This window comes from Monodelphis domestica, chromosome 2, assembly GCF_027887165.1.
Source record: "Monodelphis domestica isolate mMonDom1 chromosome 2, mMonDom1.pri, whole genome shotgun sequence".
Taxonomy (NCBI): Eukaryota; Metazoa; Chordata; class Mammalia; order Didelphimorphia; family Didelphidae; genus Monodelphis; species Monodelphis domestica.
In genome coordinates this window covers 26893375-26905581 of record NC_077228.1, presented here as the reverse complement: position 1 = coordinate 26905581, position 12207 = coordinate 26893375, and the positions used below count along the sequence as shown (strand labels likewise).

At 41.8% G+C, this 12207-nt stretch overlaps 1 protein-coding gene across 15 annotated transcripts in view; it reads left to right on the top strand.

Moving 5' to 3' along the window:
* The window catches only part of OSBPL9 (oxysterol binding protein like 9), a 148812-nt gene that overhangs the window by 41845 nt on the left and 94760 nt on the right, over positions 1-12207 (top strand). For 11 of the 15 annotated variants that reach the window (XM_001362475.4, XM_003340073.4, XM_003340074.4 and 8 more), the window contains exon 3: positions 6990-7068. In XM_001362475.4, the coding sequence (XP_001362512.1) occupies positions 6990-7068 (79 nt within the window). Of the gene's footprint in view, positions 1-6989; positions 7069-7190; positions 7267-12207 lie in introns of those variants that run through there. The other 4 variants (XM_056815153.1, XM_056815154.1, XM_056815155.1 and 1 more) reach the window with 4 other exon arrangements.

The following is a 12207-nucleotide window of genomic DNA, read 5'->3' as shown; positions in this document are numbered from 1 at the left end:
GGGGATGGTTGCTTGGAGAACAGAAGATTTGGAGGCAGGGGGTGGGGTAATGATTGCATCTGCAAAAATTGAAGGGCTGTCCCTTGAAACATGGGCCTTTTTTTTTGCCTAAGGGCAAAACTATCAATGATGGAGGAAAATTTAGACTTGATGTCAGAGCAAACTTCTCAACATTTAAAGATGTCCCAAAGTAAAGGCAACCTTACAAAAAGGAGGAGAGGCCCTTCTCATTGGAGGTTTTTAAGTGGAAGTAAAAGAACTATTTGTTTGCTATATTGGAAGGATTGTTTTTTGAATATGTTAGATTGAATGGCTGCTTAAATTTTTTCATATTCTAAATTTTTGTGAGTTGTCATTGATGACTAATAACAGTAATAATAATAATAATGATAGTGATAATATTAGCTAACATTTATATAGTGCTTTAAAGTTCACAAAGCACTTTTCAGAATAAACAATAAATTTGATCCTTAAAATAACCCTGAAATGTAGGTACTGTTATCCCTATTTTACAGATGAAGAAATTGAAGCAAAAAGTATATGAGAGGGGACAGCTGGGTAGCTCAGTGGATTGAGAACCAGTCCTAGAGATGGGAGGTCCTAGGTTCAAATCTGGCCTCAGACACTTCCCAGCTGTGTGGCCCTGGGCAAGTCACTTGACCCCCATTGCCTAGCCCTTACCACTCTTCTGCCTTGGAGCCACTACACAGGGTTTAAATTAAAAAAAAAAAGTATCTGAGGCTGGATTTGAACTCAGGCTTGTCTGGGTGTAGTTACCTTACACTATTGCTTGATGTCATTGGCCCAGTGTTCCTCCAACCAATAAAAAGAACAAAGTGGGCATCATCAAGAAGGTTGTTGGAAACAACAATGACTGCCTCCGCCTGTGCTTACCTGGCTGACTATGCCGCCTGGGTCAGCTACAAATTGATGTTATCCCAAGGAGGCTCGGCCCTTGTTGCTTTTTTCTAACTATTCGTTCTTTTCTGGTCGTCTCTTTGATTGCAGTTCTCACAGCAGCTATTGCAAATGTTCTCCAAGCCACGTATACCACTCCCTTCCCTTGCCCTCCCAGCCAGCATCTTCTCCAAGGTCACCATGGACGGCTGCGGCGCTCAAACAAGTGACCTTTTGCCACTCCTCATCCTTCTCAGTATCTCAGTAACACTGGTCGCTGCTGATGGCTTCTGTGGATGAGCTGCCTGCTGGACTTTGTTCCTGGGCATCTGTAGAACATCTCATTTACAGTGACCCCAACAGAACTCCGTTTCTTTCCCCTAGATTCAGCTCTCCTTCTGTCTTCCCTGCCCCTACGGCTACTCTGCCACCCTTTCAGTTATTCAGCTTCCAGTCTCCAAGTCACCCTGGACTTGTGCCTATACCTCCTCTGTCCTCCCATAGCATCTGGAAATCTTGCTGCCCTCCATGGCCAGTCATGCACTTGATTTGACCAATTCTACTTCCCCGACATTTTTCACATATAGTGTGTTCTTTTCAGTCAAGGACTGAGGAGTCACTCTGGGGAGAAGGAAGCAGGGAGAAAACAAACATTTATACAGTGCCTACTAAGGACCAGGCACTGTGCTAAGAACTTTATATATGTGATCTTATTTGATTCTCATTATAACACTGGGTGATAGGTGCTATTATTATCCCCGTTTTACAGTTGAGGAAACTGAGGCAAACAGGTTAAATGACTTGCCCAGGGTTACACAATAAGCCTGAATTTGAACTCAGGTCTTCCTGACTTCAGACTCAGCTCTCTATCCACTTGGCTTGGTGCAGGCCTCTCTCTTGGACTATTACAGTAACCTCATAATTGATTTCCTTTGCATCCAGTCTTTCCTTGCTTCAAGCTATCCTTCAGACCACTGCCAAATCGAGAGCCCTAAAGTATAGTCTGATATATGATATATTCGTTCTCTGCTTAAGCCCTTTAGCATCTGACTCCAGACTATTTTTCAAGGTTGATTTTATATTATTCCCCTTTACCCATTTCAGCTAACCTCATCTATTTTCTTTTTGCCTTATATAGTATATTCCTTCTACTTCCTCTTTGACTTGTCATAGTCTGTCCCCTGCACTTCAGATTCACATTTCTCCTCTCCACTTGGAACTCAAGAGCCATTCCCTACAATGGGTCTTTCCTGATTCCCCTCTCCCTACTATCATTTTGCATTTATTTCGTATATACCCAGTGTTCACTTTTCTGTGAATACGCTGGTTCTCCTTAGTAGAAGTAAGCTTCTTGAGGGCAGGGACTATCTTGCTTTGTAAACTTTGTCTCCTCATTGCCTATCAGTGCTCAGTTTGACATACAGTAGACATTAAATAGATGATATATAGTAGATATATGCAGTAGACAATACAAATGACATACAATAGATATTAAATAAATGCTGGCAGATTGATTAGGTAAGCATCTGGTGCATCTTCATGTGGCGTCTGTAATGTACTTCTAGTGATCAAGAATCAGGAAAACTAGAGAGACCAGAGAAGGTCTGCTTAAATAGTTCTAGATAAGGGGCCTGCCAAGCCACGTGAGACTACAAAGTTGGAGATGCTTTAGCATGAGATGACAAAAGTGGGCCTCTTCACATGAATGGATGATTGTCTCTGGGAATGCTTTCTCTACTGATGCACAAACATTGTAGGCCATTCTTACCTTCTCATCCTGTTGATTCCTAACCCTTGACTTTACAAAAATCTTCCCCCAAAAATCCTCCTATTGTGTCAGAGGGCTTAAGCCAGGGCTTTTAGCATTTGGCACAAATCGTTCCTTGACTCTTGCTTAGCTGATGGGTTTTATTTTTTGAAAAATGTAATTAATTAAATTAGAATAATTTCCCATGGTTCCATGATTCATGTTCTTTCCCTTCCTTCCCCCTCCCATAGCCAAAGAGCAATTCCAATGGGTTTTACATGTGTCATTGATTAAGACCTATTTCCATATTATTAATATTTGCACTAGAGTGATCACTTAGAGTCTATATCCCCAGTCATATCTCCTCGACCCATGTGATCAAGCAGTTGTTTTTCTTCTGTGTTTCTACTCCCATAGTTCTTTCTCTGGATGTGGATAATGTTCTTTCTTATAAGTCCCTCAGAATTGTCCTGAATCATTGTATTGCTGCTAATAGAGAAGTCCATCACATTTCATTGTACCACAGTGTATCAGTCTCTGTATAATTTCTCCTGGTTATGTTCCTCTCACCCTGCATCAATTCCTGGAGGTCATTCCATTTCATATAGAATCCCTCCAGTTCATTATTCCTTTCTTGCTTGGCTGATGTTAAACAAGACTATTTTTAAGAGTGAAAGAGGCCTCAAAATGTTTAAGCAATTTTGTTGATACCTGCAAGCTAACTAATAATGGCAATCACTTTTCAACTGATGAATGGTTGAGAGCTGCAGTTTTCAAAGTGGATCCCTGAGCAGAGTATTTGATGAACTTTCAGAGATCAATGTAGCCAGGACAGAGTACACATTTGGAATGGGCCTCAGTGTCCAATTATTTCAACCCATGTATGAAAGGTATCCTCTTCATTACCTATGAGACATTGGTTATCTAACCTCTGCTTAGACCTCCAAGGAAAGGGGAGTCCAGCAAACTTTAGGGTGATCTCATTTTTCAGTTTTTCCTGACATTAGGCCTGTATTTGCCTATTTGCAGCTCCTACTCATAATTCTGCTCTCTGTGGCCAAATAATTAAGTTGAATCCCTTTGGGCAAAAGGTAACTGAAACCTGAAGGACACTAACTAGAAAGTCTTTTAATTTAATTTTTTAAAGAAATTGCATTATTTATTTGTTTTAAAATGTTCTTTTAAAACATTTTGAGTTCTGAATTCTCTCCCTCCCATTCCTCCCACACCTGTTGAAAAGAAGAAAAATGTTATGTCAATTCTACAGATGAAATCATGTAAAACATATTTTCATGTTAGCCATGTTGCAAAAAAAAAGGCAAGAAAAATAAAGAACATGAAAAAAAATTATGCTTCAACCTGCACCCAGATGTCATCAGTGCTCCCTCTGGAAGTAGATAGCATTTTTCATCATAAGTCCTTTGGAATTGTTTTTGAATTGTTACATTGATTAAAATATCTAAGTTGTTCACAATTGATCATCATACCATATTGCTGTTACTGTATGCAGTGTTCTCCTGATTTTGCTTAGTTCACTTTGCATTAGTTCATATAAGTCTTCCCAGGATTTTCTAAAGCCATCTTGCTCATCATTTATTATATAGCACAATAATATTCTATTATAATCACATACCACAACAGGTTCAGCTATTCCCCAATTGATGGACATCTCCTAAATTTCTAATTTTTGCCACCATAAATTTGCTATAAATATTTTTGTACAAATAGGTCCTTTGTGCAGCAGGTAGGTGGCTCAGTGGATTGAGAGCCAAACCTAGAGACTGGAGGTCCTGAGTTCAAATTTGGTCTCACACATTTCCTAGCTATGTTATTTAACCTCAATTGCCCAGCCTTTACCACTCTTCTGCCTTGGAACCAATATACAGTATTGATTCTAACATGGAAGGTAAATATTTAAAAACAAACAAACAAAAAACCCAAATAGTTTCTTTTCCTTTTTTTTCTTTTTGGTCTCTTTGGGAGAAGACCTAGTAGTGGTATTACTGAGTGAAAGGGTAAGCACAGTTTTATAGCCCTTTTATATGTAATTCCAAATTGTTCTCCAAAATGTTTGGATTAGCTCACAACTCCACCAAAAGGACATTATTATCCCGAATTTTCCACATCTCTCATATTTGTCATTTTCCTTTTCTGTCATGCTAGGTAATCTATTAGGTGTGAGGTGGTACCCCAGAGCTGTTTTAATTTGCATTTCTCTAATCAGTAGTGAATTAGAACACTTTTTTGCATGACCATAGATTGCTTTGATTTCATATCCTTTGAATGATAAATATTTTTATAAATTTGACTCAGTTCTTTATTAGAGAAACTTTCTGTAAAAGTTTCCTTCCCATTTCAGGCTTTCCTTCTAATCTTGGCTGTGCTGGTTTTGTTTGGCAAAAACTTTAATGAAATCAAAATTACCCGTTTTACTTCCTGTGATACTCTCTGTCTCTTGTTTGGTTATAAATTCTTCCCTGTCCATGGATCCGACAGGCAAACTCCTCCATGCTCCCCTGATTTGGTTATGTCACCCTTTATGTCTAAATCTCATAAGCATTTTGACCTTATCTTGGTATATAGTGTGAGATATTGGTTCATATCTAGTTGTACCAAACTACTTTCTAGTTTTCCTACTAGTTTTTGTCAAATGGTGATTTCTTGTTCCCAAATCTTGGATCTTTGGTTTTATCAAACACTAGGTCATTTACCACTGTGTATTATATAGCTAATCTATTTCTCTGATCAACTGCTCTATTTCATAGCCAATACCAGATTGTTTTGATGATTCCCACTTTATAATAGAAGAAGCTAGGAATTCTAAGAAGTAGTTGAGAGATAGTGAGTCCTAGGTATCTGGAACTGGCTAGCCATTAAATGCAAAGGCACTGGAAAGTCGAATAGCAAGACCCCCAGTTTGCTGGGATGTGAGGATGCCATGGTAGGGATCTTAAAACCCAACAAGGGATATTTGATCCTGGAAGCTGAATGTGTGTGTGGAGGATTGTACCTGTGTGAAAGTCATGATCTGTTTAATGCTTAAGTAAGATCTCTTTAGTGCAGTGTTAGCTATATGAATTAGGAGAAAGGATCATGTAAAACAGTTGTAATTATAGAAACATCAAATATTAGCATAGGATATATAGGGTGAGTGGGAGTAAGGTGCCAAAGATGGTACCAGAGTTACAAACCCAAGTGACTGGAATGATGATGGTGCTCCTGACATAAATAGGGCAGTTCAGAAAATGGAGGGTGAGTTTCAGGGAAAGAAAATGAATTCTTTTTTCAATATATTGAGTTTGATATCCAAAAGCCAATTGGATATGGATGGCTGGATCTCAGGAGACAGAGTAGGGTTGGATAGATTTGCTAAATCTGGGCATTGCCACCATGGAGATGATGATGATTAAACCAGTGGGAATTATGGTGATGGGGTGGAAATATTCCACCATTAGTTAGGTGACTAGATTCTTTTTTAATTATGCCACTGACAATAGATCATATGGACCCTTCTTGACTAATGAATATGACTTTCTCCAGCCTACTTATCTTTACTCAGGCAGTTATGGGGCTTGAGAACAGTGCATTTTGAAGTGATTTGAAGACTTTTAAAAGTGGCACTCAAGTTAATGTCATTTGGTATAGATGATATGTGGACCCCAGAAAGGAAGTATATTTTTGTGAGCCCCCATCCCCTTGGGGTGTGGACATCAAGGGTCCAAAGGCCATGACTCAGCACCTTAGCTACTTGAACCTCCCTTCCCCCTTGGCCCTCAATAGTACATTCTACTTTCCATCTCTGCCACTGCCCTTCCCTCTTCCCTCCCCCAGGAAAAAAACGAACTAGGACATAGCTCTTTTTCGAAAACATGCTTTTGCCTGGCTGGTCTGCTATTATTGTAGCTGGGTGCTCCTGACTGGTGGGTGGTATCGGGGTTGTTTAGTTTGGTAGTTTTACTCCTGCAAGCCTTATTACCCTAACCCCCTTACTGCCTCAAGTACTCTCTTGGGAGCCTTCCCTTGGGGACTCTTCTTGCTCTCCCTCTGCCCTTCCCCAGAAGTCTCCATTGTCTTCCAGTAAGTTATAGCTATTTTAACAGAGAAGGCTGGAGATCTCTGTATGTTTCTGTTATGTCTACTCTTCCCCTTTCAGACAGTATCTCCTTATTTTATCTGAAGAGTTTTGATCCCTGAAAACAAAGTCAGTGGCTCAGCTTACTCTGCAGAGAGAATCCCTTTGGCTCCCCATCTCGTCCTTGCCGTTTAGCATTCCTGGGGTGTCGTGGCTGGGGATGTTGCTGATGTCACTGCCTGCCTTATCAGGATTTTGCTCTTTGTTTCACAGGGAGCTGTGATTGGTATAGACGATGAGGACGACAGCACCTTCACAATAACTGTTGATCAGAAAACCTTCCATTTCCAGGGTGAGCTGAAAGAAGAGATTCTTTCTTTTTATGGTCCCGTCTGCAGGGATCTTCTTGGTGGGGGTGGTAGTGGCTGGATGCCTTGGATGTTCCTGCCACAGATACTGCGTGAATGATGAGCTCAGGGTGGGGGGAGCCTGCTGGATGAGAAAGGGCTGCTGCTGCCGCAGGGTAGGCTTCTCTACGATGGCGGCTTACGTATGTATCTGAAAAGACTGGCTTTGGCAACAGCGGGCAATTAAACATTTAGAGGATAAAATCATTCAAGGGAGAGAATGAAGGGCTGGTGCTGGCTGGTCGGTGTGGGCTGCCGCTGATCTCCTTTCTCCAGGAGAGCGATTGTGCTTTTGCAGGGCTCATCTGCCAAGGCTAAAGGCTGCAGTCGGCGTGCGAGTCACACTGAGACGTAGTTGTGGTGGAGGGGGAGGCCACACCGGACTCCAAGGTGGTGCTTTGCTTCCAGGACTACGAGCTTGCATTCATTCCATCTCCATTTCTGTGTTTTGTCTGCCAGCCGTCGTTTCTCTGCTACTATCATTGTCCTCTTTCCTTAGGCCAATGCCCTCTGCCCCTGCTATGTTCCGGCATTGCATGCTTTGGCTCACCGGTAGAAAGGGTAAGGTCCTGGATGGTCATTCTCATTTCATGTTGCTAGGAGCATTGGGGATCAGCCCCACCCCTCTCCCCAGTCGGCTAGCTTCAGGCTTCTGTTGGAGGGCTGGTTTGCCTATCAGAAGAGCAACCCTCCTGCTGTTATCAGTGCGGGAAGAGCTTCCCTATCTGAGGGTGGGGCTTGCTTGGCTAAATGCATGATTTCTGAAGAAGTCAGTGCCCTGAGGTTATCTTCAGGACCTTTAAGTCCACAGTCTTGTTTTTTATTGTGAAAATATTGTGGTGACTGCATAGGTGTGAGCAGTCCTGGTTGTTCCAGCTCGGTGGATGGGCGGTCCCAGTGTCCATTGTGCCCTGGAAAGTGAAGGCTGTGTGTGGTCTCTGTAGGGCTCCTTCACTAAGATCCTGGGCCCAGGCACAGACTGGGGTTGGGGACTATTTGACTAATTTGGGTACAACCTGCTGCCATCTGTGCCAGTCTTGAGCCCTGTAGCCTCTACCTTCAGTGCATTCCCTCCACCAAATCTTTTGTGAAAGGCTCAATGATTGATTTTTAAGAATATTGCAAACACATACGATGAGCATTTCTCTCCCAGAGGAAGACTTCAGCTCACTTAAGTTGGATACTTCAGTGGGCCTTGAGTCCAGGTGTAGGTGCAGTAGAGAACTGTGACTGCAGTGTGGAATCTGCTCCTCTGCAATTACTAAGGCAACAGCCCTTGTGTACCTCTCATCTACGGGTTGTGGGATTATGTCAAGAGAACCAGACCTCTGGAGGAAAAGCCAATTGCCACACCTCTGGGCTTAGACAGAAGGCATCTCTTCCACTCTGTGCCCTGCCCCCCTCCCTTGGGCCCTGTTCCAGTGGCTTCTGGGTAAAAGAACAACTTCATATATGATGATGGCTATAAGGATGTATTACAGGCTTAGAGGTTTATCAAGCTCAGAGAGTCTACACATCTCACTGTGGGAGTTATAGAGTTGAAGTTTTGTCCCTGACAGTTGTAGAATTCAATAATAGCATACACAGCTGTAGAATGGGGGCATGGGCAGGCAGGCAAGATTTCTTTCTTATTAATGGGAGATATTTTTTCATTAAGGATGGTATAGTGGAAGTTTTTTTTTTTTTTTACTAAAACCCTTACCTTCCGTCTTGCAGAAGAGCAGTAAGGGCTAGGCAATGGGGGTTAAGTGACTTGCCCAGGGTCACACAGTTAGGAAGTGTCTGAGACCAGATTTGAACCCAGGACCTCCTGTCTCTAGGACTGGCTCTCAATACACTGAGCTACCCAGCTGCCCCTGTAGTGGAAGTTTTTACTTTGTTCTTAGAGTAAAAAGACCTGAGCTTGAGTTTTGCCTGTGATGGGTGGGGTTCTAGGCCTCCCCCTTGCTCACTTGTAAAGGAAAGATAACATTACTTGTATCTTACTAGACTGGGGCTGAAGTCTCAGTAGGAAAAGAAGGGGGGGCTAAGGCTGAGGGTTTGCTTGAGGACCCTGAGCAAAAACTGCCACTTGGTAAAAGGGAATTCTAGTCTGACCATTGATCACTTTCGTCAGTGTTCCTCATCCTCCTCTGCCACGGAAGAGCCTACCTGGGAGTCAAGCAGATCTGGGCTAAGGTGCCATCTTTCACCATCCTGGCAGGGAGACCAAGGCCATGCTCATGCACTGCTCATTGTCCCATGTATTTAGCTAAGCCTTGAGTTGCAAAATAATTGCCTGTGGGCTATGGTAGGGGGAGTTGACTCCCTATGGTCAGACCAAAACATCCTGACTACTGTTGGTAATTAGTTATCACCATATATTTACTGGAAACAGTGCTTGCTCTGTATGACCACTCTGACCTTGCCATTTGACCTTTGATCTGTGTGTGTGTGAATGTGTGACAAGAAGAATGGATTGGCACAAAGAGGAGGGAGGGCATTGGTTCCTTCCTGGTGAAAGGAACATTTGGCCTTCAGATTTATAGAAGACCTAAACATAAGTCCCAGCTCAGCTCTTTACCTTAGACAAGGCCTGGCCTGTGGTTCTCCATTCAAGTGGGGATAGTAGTACTCCCATGATCTACAAAACAGGATTGTTTTGAGGGAAATGCTTTGTAACCTTTCAGGTGCTTTCTACATTCCCTCTGTGTAAGTGCTTCAGGTTTTTGCAGAGCTTGGATTCCCAGTCCTAGTTGTTAAGGTCCCCCCCCCCCCCCACACACACACACACACAACCGGGGGAGCCTGGAGTCCTTCAGGTGAGAGCAGGAAGGAGCCATTAGAGGTGAGCCTTTCATCTTACAGAGGAGCAAACCAAGCCCACAGAGCTGGAGTAGCTAACCCAGTGCTATACATGCTGTCTTAGTGAGTGTCTCACATTAAAATCACTTTCAGTTTAGAATCACAGCATCTCTGAACTAGAACTTAACTTGGAGGCATCTGACCCAACCCATCAAGACCAGCTAGTTCCTTTCAAGACCCAACAAGTAGCATGTAGCCAATTCAGGTGTAGCTTGAAAGGTTCTTGTGAATGGGAGCCCACTGTTCCTTGAAGGCAACTAACTTACTGTACTTTGGAAAGTTCCAAGTGCTAGGAGCTTCTTTCCTCTCCTTCCCTTTTCTTTTCTCCTTCATGGAATGGAACCCCTGACCTCCTCTGCCAAGAAGAATCAGTCAGATTCTTCTGCTCAGAGGTCTCTTAGATCCTTGAAATTGGAAAGAAAAAATGAAAATGGGGGATAGGATTAAAGAGGACAATGTAGGACTTCAGAAAGGATGCAGGTCACTTTGCAGTTTGCCCTTTTTTGGTGTGACAATGTCTTGTATGTGGCAGAAAGTCTGAAAAGGCAATGGTACAGCTTTTCTGTGAGCACTCAGGTGAGCATGGGTATTGATGGGTGAAGCAAGATCCAGTTTCCTAAACTGGAACATGACAGTTATATTCAGAGGCATTAAGATGTAATTGAATAAGTACTTTTTAAAGAACAAAAAGTTTGGCTATTTAATAGCAAAGTTATTTTGAATCTTATTGAAGGTATAGAAGTAGTCATCATTTTATAGTTTTATTAGTTGATTTAGAATTTTTTACTTTTAGTAGTATATTGGCACTCACATTTATACAACATTTAAACATCATAAAAGGCAGTCCTTTTTAAAAAACAAGCCTGTTTCACATGACTGGAAGGCAGGGTAGTTCTTATTCCCTTTTTACTGGGGAGAAAACTGAGGCCCAAAGAAGTGACTGGGACCACATACCTAGCAAATGGCAGAGCCAGAATTCATACTGAGGGATTTTGACTACCCTGATTAGCATTCATTCTTCCCATCAAGCTTTTGAAAGTTTTTTTCAAGAAACAGACTGCCTAAGAAGTGATCGTAATAGTCTTTAAACTCAACCTATCAAAACATTTGCTTAGGAAACTATCATTTTCAATCAGTGTGTTCTTGGGTTGAATTTTAAAGACAAGAATATACTTGATCAAGAGAGGCCAATCAGGAAAATCCTGACCCTGCTCTGCTAACATTAGTCCAGCTAAAAATGGCATCAGCCACATCTTTAACCATTCAATATAATTGAAGTTACATTTTAAAGCCTTGGAATAATTCTGGCTAGTGAAATCTTGAGCATTTTCCACTTAAAAAAGAAATGGTTCAGCATTAGCAGAGACGATTAAGTTGTCTTGCTTGGTCTTCCTAACTTCTGAGTTTCTATCATTTTCAAATTTGATTTCATTGACTTCATAGTCCTAACTTCATTTTTTTTTTGATGACTTAAAAGCAGGTCCATACACATATACAAAGCCATCTTGAAGTCAGCATAGGTTTTGGAATTCATTTGACAAATATGCCTGGAGTGACCTATATGGGGTAAAAATGGTATGGTATGTTAGGAAGAACCTAGTCTTGGGTCTAAGGCCTGGCTCTGTTATTTTGGTATTTGTATGATTGGAATCAATCCTGTCAAGGCCCAAGCTTCTCAACACTCTTACCGTGGTCTTGTGACAGTCTCAGGAAAGAGTCAAAAATGAGTATTAACTGCTGAGGAAATAGAGCATGGGAACAAAAGAGGTGGTGGCATATGAAGGAACTTAAAAAGAACAGGATTAAAAATTGTCATTGGGGGAATATACCCCAGGAAAAGAAGATGAATTGGCTGCATAGTCAGGGTGAGGGACCACCTGCGTCCTCCATTTGTAGGAATCCTGGACAAAGGAAGACTTTCTTCTAGTATGGTGGGTGAGCAGGACCTCTGGGTACAAACTTCAGGGAAAGTATGCATGAGAGTGCCCAGCCTTGGCAAACTTGGATAGACTGTGAGAAGCATCCTTGGAAGCCACACACAAATTTGTGAAATCATAGAGACATTGTCCCAATAAATATTTGAAAGACTTTGAAAGTCGTGTCATCTCCCTAAGTCTCAATTTATTCAGTTGTAAAATGGCAGTAATTATATTTGTACTCTCTATGGGGTTGTTGTGAGGAAAAGGTTTTTTAAACTGTTATATGCTCCATACATATAAATTCAATTTTGAAAACATTTA